General features: G+C 36.9%; 2 protein-coding genes across 6 annotated transcripts in view; one reads left to right on the forward strand and one right to left on the reverse strand.

Moving 5' to 3' along the window:
* LOC103715927 (tRNA synthetase beta subunit family protein) overlaps positions 1 to 3,284 on the forward strand; it is a 31,065-nt gene extending 27,781 nt beyond the window's left edge. The window contains exons 17-19 of one of the 2 annotated variants that reach the window (XM_039127447.3): positions 63 to 149; positions 269 to 352; positions 2,926 to 3,284. In XM_039127447.3, the coding sequence (XP_038983375.1) occupies positions 63 to 149; positions 269 to 352; positions 2,926 to 2,994 (240 nt within the window). In that variant the 3' untranslated portion in view covers positions 2,995 to 3,284. The remainder of the gene's footprint in view (positions 1 to 62; positions 150 to 268; positions 353 to 2,925) is intronic. The other variant, XM_008803726.6, reaches the window with a different exon arrangement.
* Positions 3,285 to 6,538: 3,254 nt separating this feature from the next.
* LOC103715928 (protein DETOXIFICATION 42-like) lies at positions 6,539 to 26,103 on the reverse strand. Of its 4 annotated transcripts, none has more exons than XM_039127446.3 (14): positions 25,557 to 26,103; positions 14,541 to 15,025; positions 14,257 to 14,378; positions 13,187 to 13,396; positions 12,792 to 12,985; positions 10,283 to 10,418; positions 9,624 to 9,720; positions 9,425 to 9,525; positions 8,577 to 8,740; positions 8,324 to 8,395; positions 8,126 to 8,242; positions 7,768 to 7,863; positions 7,502 to 7,623; positions 6,539 to 6,975 (listed from the first exon to the last, which is right to left on the reverse strand). In XM_039127446.3, the coding sequence occupies exons 2-14, from the start codon at positions 14,897 to 14,899 to the stop codon at positions 6,933 to 6,935; spliced, it is 1,833 nt and encodes a 610-aa protein (XP_038983374.3). In that variant the 5' UTR covers positions 14,900 to 15,025; positions 25,557 to 26,103; the 3' UTR covers positions 6,539 to 6,932. The 4 variants fall into 4 exon arrangements, with proteins under 4 accessions (XP_038983374.3, XP_088557317.2, XP_008801950.4 ...); XM_088701191.2 differs by lacking the exon at positions 25,557 to 26,103 and adding an exon at positions 18,130 to 18,587; XM_008803728.6 differs by lacking the exon at positions 25,557 to 26,103 and adding an exon at positions 15,881 to 16,326.
* Between the last annotated feature and the right edge of the window lie 636 nt (positions 26,104 to 26,739).

Below are 26,739 nucleotides of genomic sequence, written 5' to 3' on the forward strand. Positions count from 1 at the left end.
TGCACAATCCAAGAGAGCTTTCTTTAAGTTGTCATTCCTTAATATAAAATTTCGATGTGCAGGAAATATTGGGATTGGTGGAAAGAATCATGAAAATTGTGAGAGCACCACATGTCCAAATTAGTGATAATTATATGAGGCCTTCCAATGTAAGGATATGCATATGTGTATTCTGATCCACATAGTGCTTGCTGTTTTGTATTATCTGGCATTGTTTTACCATCAAATGTCATATTTTGCTGCTTTTGTTATTGATTGGCCATTACAGGAGCCAGAATTCTTCCCTAATAGACAATGTAGCATCATATTCCAGGAGAAACAGATAGGCCACTTTGGAATTGTTCACCCTGAGGTAGTTTAACCTTCCCTACAGGACTATGTGAAAATATGTAATACTCTTCTATATCGTATTCACAGGATTATCTTAACATCTTTTTTTGCCTCCTATTTCATCAACTAATTTGTTTTATAAGCATCAGAATTCTGTCTATTCCTTTCTGCTGATATTGGTCGGGATACCATGTTTTTGACTTTCTGCTAATATTGGTTGGCTTGTTATTGTACTGTTATTCCTTTTTCTGCAACTCTTTATGGTATTTAACTCATTCAGTTGCTAGTCTACCTACTTGTAACCTCCTTTAGAGTTCAGTGGGTAGAACCATACTGTATCTTTGAGGTTTAAAATATGAGTATCACTGTATCAGTACCAGATTCCATACTGGTTTTGAACCAGAATGGTATGGTACTGATATGGCTGGATGCACTGAAACAGGAAATAAAACAAATGCAGATAAGGAACTGGTATGTACTGACTCTTGGTGTGTATAGCAATGTCTAGACCAAGGACTTGAGTCCCAGCCCTGTCCACGGAAAAGCATCAGGCCAGCACTCTGAGGCCCTTTTCTATATGTATCTGAATATTAGCCTTTGTGGCCAGTTGCAAAGAGACTAGTTGTCGGACCTTTTAAGTGAGAAATTTAGTAAAGGAAAAGCATCAGGCCTCCTGTCGGCTTCTTCTTACTCTTCTCTTATTTCCTTCTACTTCAATCTGAACGTTCTCCTGCTGTCCATTCCTTTTGTTTTTCATTGCTGAGATTGCTCACTTCTCTGCACATCAGATTAACTGCTGACTACCATTGGAAATCAGATCTGGACAAATTTTCTGCAAGGTTTCTTGTGTACGTTAAATCTTTGAATAGATTTGAGAATTGTGACTGCTTTAGAGAGTTTGCTGAGCAAACTTCTGTTGTTTAAAAGGAACTCAAATCTTAAGCAAAAAAAAGGAGCTCAAATCTTAATTAAAAGTTGTTGCTAACTGCCTTCAAACAATCCCTAATTCTTTATGGAAGAAATTCCAGTTTCGCACCAAGCTAACATTGGATATGTAACTGATTTATCTGATCTATCATCTAAGCTCTTCTGCTCAAGTTCATTAAACCAATACACTGCGTCTATGCCAAGGTCCGCCACACTGGTACTAGAGTTCGTACCAGTCAGCAATCGATTTGGTATGGTAGTACGTATTGTACCAATCTGGGGCATACCGAACAATTGGGGGGGGGGGGGGGGAGAGGGAGGAAGAGAGAGGAGGAGGAGGAGGAGGAGGAGGGGGGGGGGGGTTACCATGAGGGCGGTCGATTGTGTCAGTGTCAAAGAAGTGGGAGAGAGAAGGAGGTGGGGGGAGGGGAACAGAGAGATGGGGGGGGGGGGGGTCTTAGCTCGAGGGTGGTTAATGGCATCGCGATGGTGAGGGGGGGTGGGGAGGAGCGAGTGAGCGAGCATCCAACGGAGAGGGAGGGGTGGGGGTTAGGTTTATCTCGAGAGTGGCCAATGGGATGGCAGTGTTAGGGGGAGGGGGGGAGTGGTGAATGAGCGTCTGATGGAGAGAGCTTTCAAAGGCTCTTGACAATTCAAACTATCAAACTGGGGTTGGGTAGGGAGGGCTTTTATAAATCAAACCATCCTGATTTGATGTCGGTTCGGTGCGGGGTTGAAGTGCCCAGTTCAGATCCGTTTGGCAATTGCTGATCTATGCTAATGGCTGTCCTAATCAGTCAACCATCTTATTGATATTGGCATCTAGGTGCTAGTTGTGATCCTATATTTATGGAGGGTTAGTTTACAGATCACTGAACGAAGGTTTGAAGTACCTTGGTATGGGGGCATACTGTTCATGACTTGGTATACATACCCTTGACATGCCTCGGTATGTCTTGGTATAGGGACTACTGCACTGCGGTATGGTCAAATTTTCAAACCTTGTGTTGAACAATATCTCCAAGATATGACAAGGAGTTATTTTGGTTGATGGAGAAATGTAATAGAGTGAAGTGATTTCTAGTGCATAGTGTATTCATTCATCTATCGCTTCCATTTTCTTTTTGTTCCTAACCTTTTTCCTATTCTTTAATGATAGGATTAATGGTATTCTGACATCAGAAAAGTGGTTGTTCCCACCTTAGTTTACTGGCTAAATAAAATTCTCTACTTTGAAGGTATAAACAAAGCATGATGCTAGATGAGATTCTGTTTTCAAAATTACCGGAATGGCTAATTTTAGAAAATATGCCCTTACATAATAGTGTCATGGGACCTGTCAGCGTTTCGTGTGATGTAACTGGTTTGATTGAACTGATGTTTGTATGTTGAGATGGCCACGAGCCTTTTGCATTGGTCATAAATGCTTAACAGCTGCTTTAGTAATGTATGTCCTGGTTGTCGATATTTCTGGTTCCATTTATGTGGCATTCTAGTTTCATAAAAATGCTTTTTGCTACTCTGATTGGTGATTGCACGGGTCATACGTCTACATTGAGTGTTGTTACTGCCGACACAATGCATTCTGTTTTTTAATTTATATTTTCTTTGGAAAAAGTTTGTGATATCTTTTTGGACTATTCTAATGATTCGGATGCATCTTTCCAGGTCTTGAGGAAGTTTGGCATCCCTGATCCATGCTCTTATGTTGAGATTGACATCCAGGCCTTATTGTAGAGTAGGATAATTTTGTGACCACACTGATTCCATTATTTTGTGGACACAAGTTTTGTTCGGCATGTTCTACGGCTTTGTTTGCAACAGGATTTAAATTTTTCACCAACAATTTTTTCCAGTCCTGATGATCGGAAGTTGGAAACCGTTAAAGTAACCTGTAATTTTTTCTTTTAAATGCATTGTCATGGAAATCATAGCTGTAGACATTAATTTGTATTATTGTTTATCATTTCAGAGATGATGTAATCATTCTCTTTCAAACATACCTGGGGATTTCCATGGTTGTGGCAGATCTACAGGAGCTGGTTTCTTGGGTTATTAATGTTTTCCAGCCAGCATTTTTAAGCTGTGGCCTAGTATCTTTCAAAATGTCTATTTCTTCACAAGAGTAAATGCTAGGGTACAATGGGAAAATGACTCCCATGTATCACTGCCATGTCATACGATGATGCAATCCTTGCTGGCAAGAAGGAAGTGACGTCGAATCCCTCCATATAACTTGAAAAAGAGAGAAATTGAAAAAAAAGGATTAAATCTTGCACATAGAATTCTCACTTCTATAGTTGTCAAAATTGTTTATGTATCCCGTTTCCTGACATCTCAAATATTTAGAGTTCTCACTTCTATAGTTGTCAAAATCTTTGAAGGCGGAGAACCCTTGGTTTCCCATTTTCTATCTTCTTCTTGCCTGCAAACATAGGAAGCTTCAAAAATTCATAATTTTCTTTATTGTTTTTCACTGTATGCACTTCCAAGATTGTTTAGATGGATAAAGCATGCTTATATAAATGCATCTTATTTTCATTTCCTTCCCCATTGTTGCTTGCCGTCTTTTCTTTCTTTCTTACATGGCAAGACCTTATCTGTCTTTTTTTTTTTTAAGTTGATACATTGTTCAACCTCTTGCATACTTTTTTTTAATCGGTTATTTCCTATTTAATGCAAAGGAAATAGCAGTCATTGTTTGCCAATCAACGGTAAGACTGGACTTTTCCCAGTTATAATGATTGTTATTAAAGGTTAATAAAAAAGGCAGTTGATAACCATAGAACAGTGATGCTACTCAACTATGTCATTATTAGCGGAACAAAAAACTAAATATTTTTGAGCTGATACAAAGATTTGAACTTGAAAATACTATTTATTCATATCACCGTTGATAAAGGAAAATAATGAATGATGGAACAAAAAAATTATAATTCTAGTAACTTTAAATATATAATACTTGAACAAATTTTAATAATGGTTAGGTTTTAGGTGGTTGCACAAATAATTGAAACTAGAAATCTAATCCATGTTATGGTATCTCTGAGGTTAGTGCCTAATTCACTGGGTAAAGGGGAAAATGGCCCAAGCTTGAACCGGACGCAAATGGCCCGACACAGCATGCTAAGAGGAAGAGGAGCTCCACCTGAAAGAACTGCTATCCTAAGGAGTTCATAAAAACAGCCATTGCTCTTCCCACTCTTCTTCTTTGAACTCAAGATGAGTTTCCTAATTTGGAGGAGTATTTGAATGATTTTGACATCAAGATTGAAGGAATCCATGGTTAGGAGGGAGATCCTATTTGCCTTGTTTAGTAAGAAACATGATAATAGTAAAAGGCAATAACTTGACAGTATGATCTATGAACTTAAGGAATCGAGACATTTCTTTATCTATAAGGAATTCATATAAATTCCAAATAATTAAGCCCTTTATATTTGATCTGTCAGGAGGAGTTGAACTTTAACATGCCAAGTGGAGCATAATTCCGTAAGTAATACATATATATATTCAATTTGATGCACAAGCCAAAAATCGAAAATGAAATTGTTGGTGCTCTCAGCCATAAAGCTTGCTTATTGGTGTAGATGACATTCTAATTCAAATAGTTTCAATGGATAAGAAAAACTAATATATATAAAGTCAATACTATGGAATAAGTGATCATAAGTAACAACTAAAGACATGCAGATTAAACCCCAAACTGGAGGAGGATAACTGGATTTAACTGAGGGGAGTTGTCATGGAATAAGTTGCACTTCTTCAGTATATAGGCTCAACCAATTCATAAACACAATATGCAAATGGTATTGATTTCACATCATACATGCTTGCAATATGTAAATAAATACACGAATTCTTCAATGATTTATTGCATTTCTATTTGTTAATATGTGTTTTCAATTGCGTAAATCCTTTTTGATTCTTTTAAAAATATGGACTTTTGTCAAATTCTAAATATTTACCTCTGGTTTAATTGCTTCTGAATCTCAAACTTTTTACCATAACTGAAGGTAGATGAGGTAAAGGGTTACATATTGCACCTGAATAAAAACTATGCTTCCGATTTTAAGGGGTTATATAGCCCCCTCCTTTTGACTAGCAACAACATTTGAATTTATATTCCAAGCAATAGATGAGGTAAAGGAGCCGAAATGCAACCTATAAGAAGAAAATTCAAATTATTTTAGAATGTTCTAACTTTTCTGGGATCTCATCAAGATGGAGTCCTACTTGTTTTCCTCTATCTTTACTGAAGTCCCAATTTATCTTTTACCTTTTCTTGGACAGCGCTTGTGGCATACCTGGACAGAAGTAAAAGGGTTCGCATGCCTATCCTTGCAAGCAAGACTTTATCCATAGCCCATCTCCTCTCTATAAAAAGAAGTGGAAATACATGTCATGCCATGAAAAAGTGAATAAAAGTTTTTCATTTTAACTCCTCATCTTGTTTCTTTTTCCTTATCCCCGTCTCCTACTACTCTTTCTTGTTCAAAAACCCAACACAACCTACCACTTAAGAATAGTCATCTTTGAGCAAGTGCCTACAAAATGGAAAGGAAGAATCGAAGGTTTCAATTTTCCCACAGAATCAGCAAGGTTGGAACCCCTTTACCACGCGATTGATTAGCTAGCTTACTTAGATTGAGACTTGACCTAAAATTCAAGTAATGAACATTTTAGGCGGGCTACTTTGATTGAGTGTGCCAATTGGTGCAGTGGGTAAAGCCACCAAGGATTAGGTACTAGTGACCTGAGTTCCAATTCCCCCACCATAATCCATGATCTCAATGAATTTCCGCAATACCTAACAGTATTTGTGAGAGTTGAGATAGGTTTTGTAAATTAGGATTTAAGAGTCCGAGTTTTGTGAGTGCTCATGTACAAGAAGAGAGTGAGAAAAAGAGTTTTTCTGATAGAAAGGAAGAGAGATCTATGTGCACTTCAGCTACCCTGGCTCAAATACTTAGAGATGTATCAGCCAAGAAATTGAACAGTGAACCTGTATTTTTTTTTCTTTTTACTTTACCTTAAACCAATCTGCGATGCCTGGAGGGGAGAGGAGTTGATTTAGCAAACTGAAAGTTTCTGACTCAGCCAACTGAACAAATAGCTAGGAATCAGTTTATATGGGCTAGCATAGAATGAAATGGATCATGCACCATTGCAGTATTGCTGTCATATGACATGTTTTACATTGATACTAATGTGCACCAATCAGCCATAGACATTAAAAAATTCAGTGAATCATGAGCATTATTTAAATATTTGAGAGCACTTCTCCAATGAAAAGTAAAAGCATATATTGTATTTATGCTGACAGCTGAACTTGATCTTATGAATTACAAGACGCCTACCAGGCAATAATAAACTGCTTGCCTTGGACGTGAACATTGCCATGCCACTGGGAATTTTACAAGATAGTAAGAGGATCATATTCCACAAATAGCCCCATCAATAGAGATGATCAGTCAAAGTAACAACACTGGATTTCCTAAAGATGAAGGAGAGGCATGGTATAGCAAGAGCCGCAGCATTCATATGACATGTATAGAGTATAGGAAGAAGTCCATGCTTGACAAAATGATGTAAACATAGTACACATATTGTTTATTCCACATTTATGACTTGTTTAAACAAAGTAAAGGATCTTTGTGATAAGGGAGTATAAATCATCTCCGGATGAAAGTCCAGGGCCCCCTTGCTGCCGCCATCCTGCAAACAGCAAGCAGAAACAAATCAGTATCGAGTTCTAAATAGATATCATCATAAATACGGGCAGTTAGTATCGTTTATTCTGGTGTATGTGTGAGCACACGTGGGTGGATAGGTGGGTGTGGGGGGAGAGAGGAAACTTCAGCAATAAAGTAGGTTTATCTGATAATTACTAGGATAACATTATTCAGCTCTCCAGCAGGAGAATCTGGGCAAAGGTTCTTCCTGGTCTCATGAGAGTCGTGGTTTTACCATTGTTATGTAACTTGGTACCGATTTAACTTGACAAATTACTGATATTCTATCACATAGACCAGTTTTAACAAGCAGGTACTTTTGTGGCTTGACCAGAGCACATCACCAAGTCGTTACATGGTAATGAAAAATTGGAACTCTTTTTTTTTAATTTTTTTGCATTTTTGAAATAATAGCTGAAGAACATTCTACCCAATTTCTTCTCAGGTGGTCTGCTACAATGGCTTTTCCCTATATATGACTAGATGATGATATTATGACAGAAACATACCTCCAAGTACTGGCAAATGTTCTTAGACTCATGTAAATTGTCAGTCCAGTCCATATTCCAATGAATCCATGAGTTGAAGAAAGGTATATGAGGCATGGAATGCTAACAGCAGCAACACCAACCTAAAGATGGAGATTAACATTAAAAAACATAACCATAATAATAAGACTTAATCCAGCAATGATGGGGGAAATGTATCAGAAGGAATAATAGTTGAAGAAAAGTTGACTTCAGTAGTATACAGAGCGAGGTTGATAAGGACTTGCCATAGAATAAGCTGAATATGTGTAATCAGATGCTCCAAAATTGATGCCATCAAAGACAAAGGCCAATGAATTGAGCATTTGTGTACCAGCAACAAACTGAGTCACAAATAACAGTTTTTTTGCAGAAAATGTGTCAGATTCTTATACAAGTCAGGAGAATCATAATTATATTTTCAAGGAAAAAAAAGGCATGAAGAAACATACAGAACATTGCATTTTACATTTCTCTATGCTTGTTTCCAATGGATTTCAAATAAATAACAATTCAGCTTTCTCTATGACTTTTTCTCTGCAACTTCCTATGGAAACCATTTTTTTTAACCATATAATTTAACATGATCGTCAGAAAGTGATTTACCGGAATGCATTTATGAATAATTTGTATCACATTTATGTCTTTTGTGAAAATTCCTGATCCATACTGGAGTCCAACTCCCAGCAGAAGTGTGAGAGCCATCCCCAGTACAATGCTTAACTGTAGTATGTGCATAAAATTGTTAAGAAAAATAAATTGAGGGGAAAAAGGGAGAAGAATTTTAATCTAAACTTCTGACACCTGTATTACACGAGCTGTAGCAGTCACCGCCTTGTGAAGGTCCCCTCTTGCAAATGCACTGGCAAGTATTGCCTGCAAAGAAGTAAAGTTCAGTTGCTTGGAAAACTAATCATGGTTTAAAATGCACTAACTTTTGTTGACTAAAGATAAGATGTAAACATAATTATGAAGCTAGAGATTTTTTATGATGCTTCACATGCTTCCTTCAACTAGTGCACATTAGTCATAAGCTCTGATGAAAATGAGGTCTAACCTGTCCAGCGACAGCCAGTCCATCAGCAAGGAGAGATGTAGACAACCAAATCTGCAAGCATATCTGAAATGCTGCCATAATAATTGGTCCATTGTGTGCAGCCAATGATGCTCCTAGCGTCACGCAGAATGTTACAGCTATCACCCTTCCCAGCAGCAGAAATCCTGGGTTCCAGAATAACAGTTAACCCAACTTTGATCAGAACCGGAAGCAAAAGCCTGTGCTGAAAGCAGTTAGTGTATACCCATGTTCTGCAGTTATCTGTAATATTTTTCATATAGTTTTCAGCCATTTTAAATTTCAAGAAGAAGATATTGCTATTACTGCTACAACTGCATGTTGGTCAGGAATTGGCCAGGTCAGCAACTGCTGACCACTGCCATTGTGGAAGAGCTCATGCTCAGGTCCCTTAGGACCTGAAACTATAGGCCTTAGATGCATCCACCCCAGTCTTCACCTCAATCTGGATGTCCATGCCTTCTCAGATGGAGAAAATGAAAGATTGCTTGAAACCACAGCAGTCACTTAACAACTTAGTTATTACACTGTTTTAAACACACCATCTGAAATGGCTAATATGGAAATTTATCAAATTATATGAGCTAAATCTCAGGCACATACAGAATCTAAAATTTAGGCCAGCATGACATTTAAATTAGCCACATTAAGCTGGATTGGAGATTTAATAGAACAGCAAGCTCATCAGGCCATAGTTTGAAGCTTCACAAATAATCAGAAGCATCAACTAAATCAGTTCAGTTTAAGCAGAGGATCAAGGTAACTAATATTAATTTGATATTCCAAAACTTTTGCTAGGTATTTTACTGCTGGAAGGTTCCAAGTCTTACCACATCTAAGGAATCTGCTAAATTTCAGGGCTTTGATACTAGGAGGCACGACATTAACTTGTTGCACCAGTCTAACGAACAGTATCAGTGTAATAAGGTACCTGCAAGGAGCAACTTCTGTGAGACATCAAATGATAAACATATGAACATAGGATTCCAAGATAATAAATAGCTAAAGAAAGTAGGTAGTAGTACATACTGAGAAATAACATGGGCAATGGCTGCACCACTGACTCCCAGGTGAAAAACAAATATCAGAATTGGATCTAAAATGATGTTGGTCACATCTCCCACCACTGAAATGCCAGGGAAGGAATTTTGAAGGAATTAAAATGACATCATAAATCATAAAATGAAACAGAAAAAATAGATTTAATATCTCTTGGATTAACCACTTGACAAATGACAAGCTATATCCCATTCACTGGGTTTGCTTTATCAAATTAAGACATCATACACAAATGCTTGAAAATGCTGCACGGCCAGATTACAAACTTGATGTCAATCAGCAATTGATAGGTGTCTGATTGATGGTCAAGGCATCACTTGATCAAGAGATGATTGGCAAGATAGGTTTTCTTTGGGATTGATGCATATACAAGTTTAAGCCAAGAATCCAAACCAACACTCCAATCATGTATATGTCAAATCAGTAACAGATCCAACCTCCGAACTCACTTGACCCTTTTGACAGTAGTCTAACCTTTTTTTATTGGCTAACAGAGAACATAAAGATCAACTGTTTCTTTGTTTGCCCCATGATGATTAACTTGCAAGGCAAGGAGATACCTTCTGAGGCAACTGATAAAGCAAATTACCTAGTTGTTACAGGTATATGCTAAGCTAAATTAAACTTACCAGTAGCATATAAAGGAGTTTTTGTGTCCTTGAATCCTCGGAAAACCCCTTGCATGGCCAGAGACAAGAGAACAGCAGGAGAGCCAAGCGACCTCAGTGTTAAGTACCGTAATGCTGGAGTTAGCATAGGAGAGCCCTAATATACAAGGAAAGCAATTAGCAAGGGGAAATTCACTGACATCTACTATGTTTAACCATAACAAAAATTAAAAATTGCTAACAAAGTTATTCTATTTGTCATTTGGTATGATAATGCGTATAGACACACAATTGGAATATGCAATCAGGTGAATTTGTAAATAATCATTGTTTGTCTATCTGTCAGAGACAAAGCAGTCATTAATAAATAATGCAGCAGGACACAAAATATGTTCTACTGATAGAAAAATAGAAGTAGAAAACACCAAGGAGACAACCTATAGCATTGAAACTGACATAGAACTCTTATTTCGGACTAAAAGCATAAAACAACTCCTCAAGTAGGCAAAACAAGGAACAAGAGCAGGAAAAATACTACAACATAACATTAAAAGCTCACAAGAGGCCCAAAAATATGTCAAACGTAATGTAGAGTTTTATTCCATCAAATTACCATCCACCAATGTTCGTGCAATATTTGATGATGAAAATTCATAATGGTCAGTGAAGCACAGTAGACCAATTCCGTTGGCCACAACTGTTTGCATAGCAGAAATCTCCTTTTTGGCCATCCTCATCTTCCTCATTTTACCATTAGAAACTCAAAATTCTCCTATTTAAACAAGAAAACTACGAGGATGCAATCATTTTAAGGAGAGAAAAAGAGACAGCAAGTAGAGTGATGTCACTTCACTTGTTAGACATAGTATGGAGCAACTCCTCAAGTGATAGCCCCTATCCTTGAGGTGTCGTGCAACAGATTAAAAAAACCAAATCGAGCATGATGCTGAATGCAAGACTTTAGCCATCTTCATTTAAGTATTCAGAACCTCAAGGAAAGAAATTACTATGTTTCTTTAATTGTTTCTTTTAGAATGGAAGTTGATAATAATTATACTGTAAAATAAAGGATTACAAGTAACCTAGAATACACCAAAAGTTGCTCTAGAACATGAAAACATGCTAATTGAAGATGTCGTACTGTCCAAATCTATACAAGAAAGCATATATCCTCTCCATCTTTAGCGTTTTGTGTCAAAATCTTCCAAAACTGCTCTCCCAAGTATTCCACAAACTGACAAAGGGAAATCCTAAATTTGTCAAAAGTACCTATTTTGAAGCATGCCAGGTACCATCATCTAAACAAACTGACTAACAAGTTCAAGTCGAATTGGTATTTGATCGAAAGAGACCACACTTGCCTTGGAGTAAACAGATGTCAACATCAAGCAGAAAAGTTTCATAATTCATCTACATCTTTGCCACAGTCTAAAGCTATCATCCACAAGGATTATTGCAAGGATCATAATCCAAGAAAAAAATCATTTTAAGAGGAATAGAAGCTCCAAAACTTGCACAAGAGCATGAAAATAGGCTCCTGATCCAAACGATAACAGTAGATTCCCTCGATATCATTCTCGTTGGCCCCACCTTTCAACCATGATATGAGCCATTTTAGGAAAAGAGGGAAAACATTGAAGAAACTTGAAAGAAAAAAGGAGAGATGTATGATTTTGATATCTGTGTGATTCACCAGTTAATCTCAGTCAACTAAAGTTACGATCATATCAGAATATGTGTGTGACACACACACACACAGAATGCAATCTTTAAGGAGCGTCCTTCCAAAACCTGTCTCTCTCTTGTAGTTACTGTCCTGGTCATTTCTGTCACTCCACCGATCCTCAGTGTGATGCTTATAGGGAGCTCCAATGCAGATTATGTCAATGTTATCGATATATAAGTGAACAATTAACTGAAGGTTAAAACTTGTGCGACATACAGCAACATGTGACACTTAATTTGTACCCATTTTCACAATGGGTACAATGTTCATGTTTCCATCTGGTGACCCTAGAGAAGTTTGTTTTGTTACAAAATTTGCTTTGCTTTTATGTTCTTCAGTGACACTCTTTTTCTTTTGGACCCCGTATTTTACTTTCTTGGCTATCTTGGTGTTCCTTCAAAAAAAATTTGCAGGGGCAGAACCTCATTTCATAGCATTGGAATATGGATTTGAAGCACACTTGATGTCACACAGACCCTCACAAGATCAAATATGGTATAGATGACTTTGGCCAAACAGGAAGAGATTTATGTGTCATTTCCATAATACCATATTGAAAAAGAAAGTTCAGTCATGCATAATCATGATTACGAGGATAAGTTTTTCTTTGTGAATATATTATATCTCAGTTCATACTTTTTCATTATGAAAGTTGAAGATTTGCTGATCTAAAGGCATGATTAGACAAACAGGTTATCATTCTAAATCTGAACATACTCAAGCAAGGTGATATGAGTCGAAAACCACAAAGCAATGATAGATGCAATATATTGAGTTTTCATAAATCTTAACTCATATACTTACAGACTTTACACCCATGATGCTTAAGACCTGCCTTGCTGCAAGAGTAAGGAACATAGTCTGAAGAAGCCCAAGCACTCCACCAACAATCAAGGCTGAAGAAACTGATGGAACATATTTTCGGTTACGCTGAGACCCGGATAGTTTCATACATTCACTGGCAATATATGATACATTGCACCTTCTCTTCTCAGAATCTGAAGCAGGGACAGATATTTCAGAGTTGGTCAAGCTATGTACAGTAGAAAGGATGAAACAGTTAATGCAAGCATGAAAGCTAGCACACATGCACACATGCAAGTGCAAGTGTTCATGCACACAAAAACACACAGAGATAGAGAGAATTCTGCATATTCGTTCAGCAGAATGGATTTGGATTTTAGACTATACAGGCATACCATGGCAAGGGGGAAACTCTTTCTCATCAGTATTTACACGAGAGGCCTTTTCCAAGTCTTTGCTGTCCTGTTCTTCAATGCCCTTGCCAATGATGGCATCTTCCTCTGCTACAAAGGATGTTGTGACACTGACAAGTGGATAGATGCAAACTTTTGAAACTTGATTGAATATGGCAATGGAAACCCCTACAGCAGCAATCTCCACTGAACCTATACTCCATTGACAAAATAAAGAAAGGGATATATAAGGGACACTTTTAAAATGTTTGACTATGAAAAACTCTACTCACCAGATATGATGATTTAAGCAAATAACACGACGAGCAAAAGATGATAAATTTTAATATCGTGGTTTGTGGTACCAATTTTGATACTTGTAATGGTATCATGCTAGCATAGTTGTACAGGTTAGTTCATGGTGCCAAAACTTGTATGCCCCTGTATCAAGTATTTGTTTGCTACCAGTATGGTACGGTACACCTAATACCATATGGTATGGTCTGGTACAGTGAACCATGTTTAGTATACCAAATGTCAATCACCCATAGTTGGTAGCTACAAGCAACAAAAGTTACTTTTAACTCAAAAAGGAAGTTTAGCATCATAACAAATGTACCGTCGGTTGAAAGAATGCACAATCAGTAATATCTGGCCCTTAATTACCTGTTGATTTGCTTATGGTTATAGTATCCTTACCTCAACTCCCTGAAGCATCAAAACAACAAAAAGCACTCTAATGTAATATAGGCATGGGAATTTAAGAGACGGCTGCAGATTTCAAACCTCCAAATAAGGAATTAGTACATGATGGTAAATGGCAATTAAACCTTCATAAAACCCCTCGAAATATGCAGGGTATCTTCATAATATTTTCCGTAGTATGTCAACAAAATGGATAATATCACCACTACATGCAACATAAAGATTAATCCACCAACGACTATACAGTAAAATGGGAAGCACACACTTATTCAAAGCATGATGACACACACGTCATGAGTTATGCGCACAAGGAAACTTGAGGTGACCAAGGATCTGGATAAAGAAAATATAAAGGTTAAAGGACAAACCTAGTCGGCCAATGAAAGCAGTGTCAACTAGCGAAGCCAGTGGGTCAGCTGCTAATGCCAGTGCAGCAGGCACCGTGATCCGCATAATCTCTGACCCCAGCTCATCCAACTTGTAGACACATCTGGTCAGTCAATTGTAGAAACAAGCATTAGCTTAAAATAAACTCTTTCAGGACTCAGCACATATTTCCTTGAATAATCCATGTCTAGCAAATTAAATATACTGTGATATTTGCTTAGTTTCAACTAAAAGTTTTTGAATTAGAAACAGATCCATGTGATACCTTATGTTCATGAAAAAGATATGAAACCCTGTCTTCCTTGGTTTCCCCAGTGGTGATGGCAATATAGTCTCCTCCTCTTTGGTGTCTTTTGGAGTCATTCCATCCCTTGGTGCATCCACAGAACTCATGGTTCCCTCCAAACAAGCAGGGGTGGTAATTTGCCTAGTTGGCGTATTTGGGGCGGTTTCCTTTAGTACATCCAAGGATTCCTTTGTGCCCTCTGAAGGAACCAGGACAGAGATCTGCTTCTCTGGTGCATCTGGGGCGGTTTCCTTCAGTTCATCTGAGGAAACCTTCATGCCCTCTGCAGGAACTGGGATAGCAATCTGCTTCTCTGATGTAGTTGGGTTATTTTCCATCAATCAAAATTCTCCCCAACAAACAACAATGTTTCTGATATCAAGATGCCGCTGTCCTCGGCAATGACCTACTATGACAATAGGCACTGCAGGACTGCTAATCCTTGCCAGGTGTTGCCGGTTCCCCTATAACATGTGGCAAGTGTCAAATAAACCAATTGTTTTTGTACAGTGTATAAATGCCGTGAATTTATTATATGCCTAATCTCAAACAGAGATGAACCTGGACAGAAAAATATATCAGCAAAAAAGAACACAATTTAGAAGAGGTTGAAAGATAGCAAGTGAAATCAGATTTCAGTAACTAGAAGCACAAATTAATAATTTCTGGCAAAAAACCGATGCCGCATACACCTTTCAGGGCTCCATAGGCCTTGGAAATATACACAAAAATTGTCCGAAATTCATAGTGTTTGATATACCCAGAGAAAGAACTGTCAGACAAAAATGCCTGACCTATATAAACCCCCTCCCACAGGTTGATTGCACAAACTTTCATCCAACAACTTGTAGGTGGATATATCATGCAAAGTGTATCATAAATTCAAAAATTGATGGACGAAGAGAGCACCAATTGCAATTTAAAAAGCAAGAACCCCTCAGTATTAATAACCAGTCAGTGCAAAAGATTGCATTATAATGATTGGTTTATTTATACATCTTATAGAGAGAACCATGGCATCTCCAATTTTAAAAATGCCTACCCCATTTAAACATCCCTCCACAATGGGGATTGCTCAAATTTTCGTGCCAAACACCGTCAGTGTTATACAAGGTACATCATAAATTCAGAATGTGATGGAAGAAGAGACCAACAAATGCAACTTAAATGCAATCAAATACATAGTTGGTGCGAAAGACTAAATTTTTAAAGATTTGTGATGGATGCAAATAAATACATAAAGGAAAGAAGGAATGAGAGACCAATCTAAGCAACAACCGTTTGCGTTCTACGGGCAATCCCATGGGAATGGAACCCACCTTCCCCAAATAGAGCTGGTTAGCTATCTTTCACAGAACCGAGGTCTCGATTTTGATCTCTCTCTGCCCTTTTTCCTCTTCTTCGTCTCCATTTCGAGGGGCAAATGAAACAGAGAGCCAATTGGATCGGCCCGTAGGCAATGAAGCTCTTCGAATCCATAGAAATACGAGAGAGCACCAAAAATCTGAGAAGAGAGTCACGAGCTCTTCGACTGATTCCCATTGTTTCTCGTGCATCGAACCCAAAATGATCGATCGCGAGCCAAGATCCGAACGGGAAACTGGGGGTTGGGAAGAGAGAGAGAGAAAGAGAGAGCTTTTCACTCCCTTCTCTTATACAGAGAAACCGAGGTTAGGGTTTAGGGTTTCGAAAATTGCCATGAACCGCCGGAGCCGAGCTCCATGCATCACGGATGTGCTGCTTTGCTCTGAAAAGCAGAAGCATCTGTTTTTTAGGTGGATAAGGCGAATAGGAGAAGGAATAGGGATTTGTGCCAGCTGGAATAACTATATCATAAGTTATTCTTTTTTTTTTTTTTTTGCTTTGCTATATATAATTTCCGAAATTACTGTGGTGCTTTTCACCCTATCCTATTCCCTAACACTGTAAATAATAAAAGATCAAAAGAATTTAAATCGAAGAAAAACAAGGAAAATAGAAAGACAGGCATATGACTTTAAGGTAGGAATAACTTATGACAGTTTTTTCTTCAAATAATTGTATTCGACATAAACACAATTAATTATTTAACTATGCCTATTTTCTAAAACCTATATGGCAATTAAAAGACTTATTATTCCATATCTTATACCCACTTTATTCCCATACCAAACACTGCCCAAAGCCTCGGTGGTTTCTAAGAATATTCTTGTGCATAGGATAAACGACATTAGGCCTAGCAAGAGTTGCGAGTGGCCAAGCTTAAAGGAGGCTTAGCCATAAGTTTATATACTAGAGGTCAAGGTTGTGCAAAGTTGCCTTAGCTTGATGAAAGGAGCATTAGAGCACACATTTGAATTGCACAAACTTGCCCAAACTTGTGCTTAGTTACTTACTTGAGTTGGCAGACTATTTGGCTCCAAGTTATTTGTTGCTCAAGTATGAAGTATTGGACTGAGATCAGCTCATTCTCGAATTGAATTAACTTGAATGAGTCTATTATCAAGCCAACCTTTAGTTGTTCATATATTCTACTTGTATTTGGATATGTTTATTGTTAAAGATAAATTATAATTGTATAAACTATGCATTGTGAATTAATGCATCACCTAGATTTGACTGATCTTATCCGAAAGACAAGATACTATGTGGCTTTAATTTCCTACAGGAAGACGCAATGGAAATGGAAATTTTTGATGTTATCTAGAAAAAATCTAGTAAGTTTTTTTTACCAATAAAAGATGTAAAACTGATCAAACAAGAACTCAAAAGATATTTTTAATGACCACAAAAGTCTTATATGCTTCAATTGATTTATTCCCTTATGTTTGATTTATTTTCAATTTGAAATGTCCATTCCATTTAAATTTGATTGCTTCTATGAAGTAAATGATGTCTAAGTTTCATAGAACATAAAAATCTCACATATCACCTGATTGGAAGAATTTCTTACAATTGACTTTATCGAGGACTCAGAAGGGATTAGATCATTTATAGAAATTATTGGTTTTTTTATGCTGTGGCTTTCTGATAATGTTTGGGATCATAGATTTCAAACCACCATCAACCTTTATATATATATATATTCACACTAACCATCAACCTAGAAAAAAATGGAACTTGTAAGCAAGTTTTAACATATGAGATGCAAAAAATGACTTGAATGAAAGTGTCTCTAATGGATGAATATGGTACAATCAAGCAATGCTTTTAGTGGACTCTAAATACACTCCCAAGTTTATTATCCTCTACAATATTGCATAATAGAAAAATATGATCAAGAGAGGCATACTTGGTACGAATAAATTGCATTGTTATGCACATTATATGCAAACCAAGATAATCAGGCAACTTCATATGAGGTTCATGTATTTGTAATTATCAAAGCTCTAAAATTTTGGTTGCAGTGGAATATATGTTTCATTCATTTGGAATTTCTAATTTCAGGAACCAAGGTGTTGTGATTGGGTTGGATCAATCTTCTATTCAATGATCATTACACCTAGAATAACCCTAGATGAATGACAGAGAATAATCAGTTTGAAAAAATGGATGCAAAACTTTCCAAAGTAAATACATGAGAAATCACCTCCCAAAACTTGGACCCAGATCCTTTCGGAAATTAAGGATGTAATTACTGCATTCTTGACCAAGCTACCACTGGATTTCATGTGCTTGTTGATCCAAATCAAATCACTCCTTACCCCTACACGGATCTACAATTGGACTTGCTTGTTTCTTGCTTTGTTTCTCGAATTCTTTTATTTTCCAGGGCTCCAACCTCTCTCAAGTGGAGAGCGATGCCAACCAGCTAAACGAAGGCTGGTCGACTTCAATCCTAATCTCTGACAATTGTTACAGTTCAATTCGCTATTGGATTACACAAGCAGCTCAAAGACAACTCCTCCGTACACCAAATCCAGATCTAAACTCTAAAGTACACCAAGACAACAAGAAGTGATAAGCTTTTTTTTTTTTTTTCCCTGTAAGAATACAAGGAAAGATATGCATACTCACATGCGACGAAGTAGACAGCTAGCTTCCGCTAGTCTTGTCTTGACCCATCTACCATTGGATTTTATGAGCTCGTAGATCCAAATCATGTCACCCTTACCCCTACATAGATCTATAATTGCAAGTCTCTCTCTCTCTCTCTCTCTCCCTCTCTTCTTTTTTGTTTTCTTATTTTTAAAAGTATGATAAAGATACCACCACCAGTGATTTAATGCTCCCCTTCTTCCAAGTGGAGGAGAATACCAACAAGCAAAGGCTGGTTGACAACAATCCCATTCTCTTACCATTGACATTTGCCCAATTAGCATTGAATTTCACAAGCATCTAAAAGACAATTCCTTCATACACTAAACCAAAAATGCTAAACTAGCTAGGTAAAGACAATAAGGAGTTCTACTTCAAGAGGATAGGCCAAAAATAAAAAAGAAAACAATGAGCACAAAACTAGGAAAAAAAGAAAAAAAAAGAGCAAAGATACTTTGTGGTACACAATTTATATCGTTAGATACTATGTCTCACTCGAAGGCTACCATCAGGATGGCCATCAAACAAGACAGCCTTACGTGTGATGTATGATGCGCTTTGTTTGATTGTTGTCCATCACTGATGGTAGTTATTGAGTACTGCATAGTACTCTATGGTGTAATTAAGCACCATGCAGAGGATTTTAGATCAAAAAGAAAAGAACAAACGGGAAAGATAATTGCCTTGGCAGCGACGAAGTAGACAACTAGACGTCCAAAGACTAGCCAAATTTCCTCAGTCCTCCCTGCACGGATTGGCCGGTTGGGCTTTCAGACTAGTCCATTTATAAGGACTAAGTTTTTGTCGCCTTTGGTTCGGCCAGTTCTCTTCTCTCGCCCTCCACGTGCCGACCTCCGGATGCACTCATTTGTGGCGCTGTTGACGCGCGAATTCATGCATGCGAGCGAGGAAGTTTTGGTGCAGCGCGCTGGACAATGCATGCATGCTTGCAAACCGAGGGGTTGCTCACCTGCTTCCTTATCATGCAGGCCAGGGAGCAAGTGAAGATTTTCAATCCTTTTTGGCGTACTGGCGTTAGTTTGGGGCCTTAGATTAGTGATATTAGTCCCTTTCATGGCTTGTCTGCTTGTTAGTTTGGGTTATACCTAAAGGATCACTGGGATCTGGGAGGTGACAGCCTACCAGGCTTGATTCTGGGATGCTTGAATTGAGGGAACTTGGATATAACCTAGCTAGAGCAATCCCTAGCTAGCTTGTCCAAGGGATTCATCTTCATGTTAGCTCTCCAATCCATTATATAGTAGCTAGTCTAGATCTAATAGTCGGAGGTGATCCGATCGAGTAATCATCATTATTGTTTTCTTTTCCTTTCTTTTCCCTAAGAAATATTATAGTTTGCTTTCTTATCATGTCTGGCTTGCAGGATTTCATGACTAAAGATCTGACTTTGGTGTACTTACATTTCTCGCATGTTTTCCTATCTTTTTTCCCCCTAGGGTTGCGTTCGTTGGCACCGTAGCATCATTCTTCTATATGCTTGTTAAACTTCAAATATGAGCTAGTTGATAGTGATGAGGGCTAGCAAAGTAATTTCCCAGTTGGTCGCAACTTGATTCCATAGGAGGCTATGATGTATCTATTTTACGTACTTGGATACTAAGACATATTCCCTGCGAGTATGAGTCCTATTTGGTGCATGGTTTGTATCGTAGCGCGCTATGCGGCTCTTGGTGCACACCCTCAAGAGATGGATTGTTGTTGATAACCGTCCATCTTCAGATGGTAGACATCGAGTGCTGCACGGCACTCTACGATGCAAAAAACCATGAATCGTAGAGGATGTTGGGTCCATTTCTTACACCTTCCAAGCCCAAGTCCTTTGCATGTGTGTGGATAGACAAACTTGTTTGGCTAGTCTTGTACCAATTCTAAAGTTTCTAGCTCGCAACCCTTCCAACTCCATATTATCATGAAACCAGATGTCCATGTTCAATAGTAGACTCCGGCGAAACCCTCTCTAAAAAATTAAGATTTACTTGATCATTAATAGACACCGACCAAAGACACTGGCAACGCGGCCTTAAACAAATTAATCATGTATATAACCAATTCTCTAGTTCTTGCACCATGAGAATGTGTCATGCAAAGTGCAAGGTGTGCCCCAAGGGACATGCAATCTGTTTCAACGACCACTTATGTCAGCAAAAGTTTCCTGTGGGAGAGAGTTCAGACATTATGCCTGTTCAATGCTTATAACATAAGTTTTTATTAACTTTAGGTTTAAAACTCATAATTAATATTTCTATTCTGACTGTATCGTTGACTTTGTATGTAAATTTCTATGTATAACCACATGATGTGTATATTTCCCCTTGAGATGTATTTGACTTTGTGTATATTTCAAAATCAATCTTAGCCCATGCCTTTGGTACCTTCTTCCATTTGGAGGAAGTCTTCGAGGTCTAATCCATCTTGAGATATCTTGATACTTCAATGATCATTATGATTATATTAATTACATGCAACTTTGATACATGCATGTTATGGGGAGGTTCTTTGGAACTAATGGGAAGGCTCCTATAAAAAAATCTGTCCAATAGTTTTATTGTTGAATTAGCTATACTATGTTATATCCTTTAGAATAAAAGGTGCTGAGAAATAATAGTTCCATATGATAGGGTCAAGGACTCTTATGGTGCTAATTATATACTCTTAGACTCATCCATCTAAAAGCTAGCTAGGGTTTTTAAATAGGATCTTAACAAAAGAGACATAATTAATAAAGTTGAGAAACAAGGCAACTGCCAAGTGTGAAAGATTGGTTTCTTTCACAGCCCTTGAATTTAATAGACATACGCTGAGAGATCTATTGTGTTCATGCAACATCAAATTGGAACTTGATAGAAGCGCTGAAACTATTGTGGATTCCATAGAGTGCTCTAGATGGGTCTAGAAATATTTTATTTAAGCTTCGTACATATGAAAATTAAAAAAGAAAAAAAAGAACTAATTTCTGTGAAAAGTTGAACTTCTAACGTGCAGGGTCCCATATCAATGCTTAGTATGAATCCACTTCCAAATATTTATCACTAAATGCTCTAATCAGATTCATTTGCAGACCCCTTTTTTGAAAGGTTATTATAACTAAAGCAGTCTGATCCATCTCTAAATAAAAACCTCCCAATCCACTCCAATTCCCCATGGAATGGCTCTTGCTCTCCATCTGTTGAACCAAGAAAGAGTTGATGCAACTCCCCCACTGCTTTCAAGGAGTGGGACGCAGACAGCCACCTATATATGTTGGTCACAAGTCCATGGTATGGCATGCTCTAAGACACTTAGCAAAAAAAATACATAAATCCATCCTAAACTGCCAACTTTTGATTAACAAAATCATAAAAAAACTAGTCAACGTTTGCTAAAGCTGGTCCACTTCACAAACCCACAGTTTAAAGCTGGCCCAGCAAGAATCCGAGGGAACATATGGACATGTTTATTTCTAGGCAAGTGATGAAGTATCTGAATTTGATTTCTAATTACTTGAGTTTTGAGAACTTGGTTATAAGATTTAAGTTCTGCTATAAGTGTTTTGGAGGAAGATGTGCAGGACCTAAGAATTTTAGGTACATTAATGATTATTATTAATAATAAGGATTTTTTTTTTGTGTGTGTCTATAGATTTATAAATATCTAAAATTATGTGAATACCCTCTCATATTTACTATTTACATGTATACTCTCATGAATATTTAAAATTATATGTATACCTCATAAATTTACTACTTGCATGTATACCTTTATAAATTACTTGCTTTTGCATGTACACCTTTATAAATTATTTCTTTTTGCATGTATGCCTTTAACTCAATAAAGGAGGGTACGCAAAAAGAAATAATTTACAAGGATATAGATGCAGATAATAAATTTGTGAGCGTATATATGTAAAAAAATAGAGTTTTTTTGTGTACATACCCTTTTAAATATTAGAATTTGCATGAATATCCTCTCAAAATTGATATTTGCATGTATACGCTTATAAAATACTTGTTTTGTATGCATATATTCTTTTTTCTTGTTTCTTTTTTGCATATGTACCGTACCATCTAATGTTAAGAAGTTAGCAGTTTAAAATTGAAATGATGGAAATACTCTTAATGGATAAATATGAAAAACAAACGTTTATAAGAGTGTACATGTAAATAGCAATTTTGGAGGGTATTCATGCACATATTTTGGTGGATATGCATGTAAAAATTATTTTTTGTATTTTTGCATAAATACCCTCCTAAAAATTGAAATTTGCATGAATACCCTCCCACATTGATATCTACATGCATGCTCTCTCAAAACACTATTTTTGTATGAATATCTTTAACATAGCAATTCAGTTGATGTAATTAGCCAAAATTATGATCTTTTAAATTAAAAATTATTAAAATTATAAAATTATCTTTTTATCCCTGAGGCGGGTAACAGATTAATGGGTATGACTGAAAACTAATATTTCTATCTTGTTTGAAAAATTTTTCGATCTCTCTTAATCTCTCTTTCACTCCTTCATTCGGGGTCAAATTTATTTCCCCGACTCTCCTTTCCACCATTGGTAGCCCTTCTCCCTCTCTTCCGTTCATCGGAGTTTTTGCCATTGGAATCTAAATCCCTCTCATTGCTGTTGTATCCTTTTTTTTACACAAAGATGGTCAGGTCCTACCTTTAGCTTTATAAATTATTTAAAAAAAATGTTGTGAAAGATTTGCAATATTTATCTTTTAGTGCATGAGATTTGCAATATTTATCTTGTAGAGCTAAAAATTTCTTGTGTGCAAACTAATGGCTGATTTAAAATTGCTATGACAAGATGGGTCCCATATACTAATTAAATCTTTTTTCTCCTGACTTTCTATCACATGGCTGTGGTGGTTATTAATAAGTTTGAAAGGTTATGAAGTCCTTTATTGATTTTTCTTAGGAATGATTGATGTACTCTTCCATCCATAAGTACAGTAGTAGCAAGAAAACTTGATCATTGTAATCTATCAAGTGTCTTTAAGAGATTCTAATCTCTTTTTATATTCTAATACATGCCCTCATATATGCATCTAGAATAATGAATATTACATGCTATTTTTCGATAAAATAACATATAGTGGTTGTTAAAAATGAAGAATAATAAAGTAGAATAATTCCATGATTATGAAAGAACTTCTATAACTCCTTTTGTTATCTAATTGCTGGAACAATATTTTTCTTGAGCAATATTTTTACAGAAAATATTGAGTAGCAAGCACTAGACTAAAGTTTGAGTGTTAAAATAAGTTAAAATAGATAAAAATAAAATTAACTTTTTTCGCATGTAAACCCTCCTAAACATGTGAAATTGTATGAATACCATCGCATAGTTGCTATTTGCATGCATACCCTCAAAAATATTTCTTTTTGCATGTCTACCGTACTTTAGTGATTTTTAGTTTCAAACTGCTAATTTCTTAATGACATTAGATGGTGTAGACACATATGCAAGAAAAAAGAAGAAAAAAAAAAGATATACGCACAAAACAAGTGTTTTATAAGGTTATGCATACAAATATCAATTTTAAAAGAATATTCATATAAATTTTAATATTTAGAAGGATATGTATGCAAAAAAATCTAAAAAATAATGTATAGGGTGTATATATATATATATATATATATATATATATATATATATATATATATATATATAAGTAGCAAAATTAAAATTGAGAGGGTATATATGTAATTTTGGATATTTATAATGCTATGCATGTACAAAAAAAATTATAAGGGTATATGTGCAAATAATAAATTTGCGAAGGTATACCAGCAACTTGTGATATTTTCATCTAATCTTACTTAAATGGTCCATTAGTAACAGGCTAGGATCGCAAGCAATTAGTGGGCTAGAATTAGCAGCAAATGCCAGGCTAGAACTTGACCGTGGAGCCGCCCAGCTGAAGTCAAGTTCGAAGTTTGTTTTTGCTGAAGTGGAGAGTACTCAAGTTCTTCACTTTGAGCTGGATTACATGGAAACAAATGCTTAATTAGAAGTAACCACTTCCAGTCGAAGTGCACTTGAGACTGTTCGCTTGCATGGAAACAAATACACCCTGAACATAACAAATCAATCGCCACAACTGCTTCTGCTAGTATTAGATTAAGAAGTGAGATATAAGCATGGACGCCTGTACGCATGCATGTCTCTAAACTTATTATATGGCTTGATGCATTATTAGTTTAAGAAGTTTTACCACTGTCTATACTCATTAGGCATGAAAATATCTAGCAATATCAAAGTGCCACGTGGTACCGCTATGTTTCTACCTCAGTTCCCATTATATTACATTCCCCATAGCATGAGTTTGTAGTAAACCAAGATGGAGCTGAAGTGGGAGGGAGAAAACAGTGGGATTGCGTGCTCATGGAGGGTAACGCAAAGAGCTATGCACTGCTAAGTCAGAAGAATACTCAAAAAAAGGTCACCCAACTCTCTTTTACCCTTCACAATGCAATGGCACTATTGCCAATACAAACATTTGCTCGACAAATGCATATGGATGATGCAAAGTTCGTATCCATATTTATTTTAAATAAATATAGATATAAATAATATATTTGAAGCATAGATATTAATACTGATATAAGTTAAATAATTAAACTTTGTGATCATAAACTAAATGGGTGATAAATCAAATTAATACTACGTTAATATATATATATATATATATATATATATATATATATATATATATATATATATATATATTAAAAATTCATGAGTACTATATAAAATTAAATAGGATTACAAATAGAATCGCATATTCGGATATAGATCGGATAATTGTTTAAATTTCTATGCATATGAAAGCAGATTCGAACATATAATATCCGGTCCATTTTCACCCCTTGGGCGATTCTTTTAAGTTAATTTTTGAGTTCCTAAAGCATTTTTGTTAAACAAAAAAAGATCAATACATAGGAAGAAAGCAACATACGTACCTTGTCGATGCGTTACAATCCTCCTGGTCGTATCCTCGAGCTTCTACTGTCTTCTCTTTCTCCGTAGCTACTCTGGATAATGACTACGACTGAAGGAAGACCTCACCAACCATCTCGTAGAGACGGCATGCCACCACCCCTCCGGTCCCTTCCCTTTTAAAGGGCCAACCCAGTCCTAGTACTGGTCCTCTTTCTGTAAAGAATGCATTGTTGGCCCACGGAGGATTTGCAACACCAAAATATTTTAGCTGTCCCCCTCCATGGCTTGTCTGTGGGTGTCGCTTTGCTGCCCTGACCTAAGCACCCTTACCTTGCTGTTTGATGACGTGTCGTGCCACGATAGGCACTTAAGATGGGCTCTTCAGAGGCCCACCAATGACTTCGTGGGAGCTGATGAGGAGGAGGAAGCTAGGCTTGTCCATTTGTGGGTGAGTGGAGATAAGCAATAAGAAGGCTAGAGAGAGAAAACAAGGTCCTTGCTGCTCCTTATCACTCTCCCTACCTGATCTCTCCACTAGAGGAGCACTAAGCCACTAGGTTCCAGGCTGCTCTCTCCTTTAATCCCAGTTGTGCTAGTATTAGGTGATGCATAGGGATAAGGGGGGAAAGAATTAAGTGGGAGTGCGTTCTAAAAGGACGCACTCTACTCAAATGACAAGCTGATTGAATAAATATCTAAGAAGCAATATTATGGAGCCCAGCCATGGTACCCAGGACCTAGTTCCATACTGAAGAGATTCGTGCGAATCGTGTGAAGCACCAATCCTAGCATGACATGTTGCAATGGCTTTTCTTTCGGTCCTAGGTTTGGGCTTTGAAGAATTTTTTCAAAGATGGGGTTTGGTGGCCTCTGATATCCAAAAGGAGGGGCGGTGGGGGAGCTCAGCCACTATATATGTCTGTGAGCTCTATTTCTTATGGGCGCGTGGTCTGGATGGAAAGACCATGTTGTTATTAATATTATATTTATAAGAAATCATACAGATATGTGTTTAGTTTTATATTGATTGTATTGTATAGATTTTGAGCACTTATAGAAAGGCAACGAACTCCAATAATATTTTTTAACTATTTTTTTTAAGAAAATAGTGGTCCATACGATCTATGTTTGCTGCTGGCATTTTTTTGAGAGAGGTAATGCTCATCGGAAAGAGAAGGTTCACCACAGAGGTGGTAGTTCAGT

This window comes from Phoenix dactylifera, chromosome 7, assembly GCF_051530095.1.
Source record: "Phoenix dactylifera cultivar Ajwa chromosome 7, Ajwa_hap1_PhDact_Kaust_v1.1, whole genome shotgun sequence".
Lineage (NCBI taxonomy): Eukaryota > Viridiplantae > Streptophyta > Magnoliopsida > Arecales > Arecaceae > Phoenix > Phoenix dactylifera.

Bases quoted from the DNA above. Each gene is read 5' to 3' on its own strand.
- LOC103715928 (XM_039127446.3), bottom strand. From the start codon at position 14,899: ATGGAAAATAACCCAACTACATCAGAGAAGCAGATTGCTATCCCAGTT. The intron at 8,741-9,424 runs GTAAGACTTGGA...TCTGGAACCCAG, and splicing joins TAGCAGATTCCTTAGATGTG to GATTTCTGCTGCTGGGAAGG. The intron at 7,864-8,125 runs GTAAATCACTTT...TTTGTGACTCAG, and splicing joins TTATTCATAAATGCATTCCG to TTTGTTGCTGGTACACAAAT.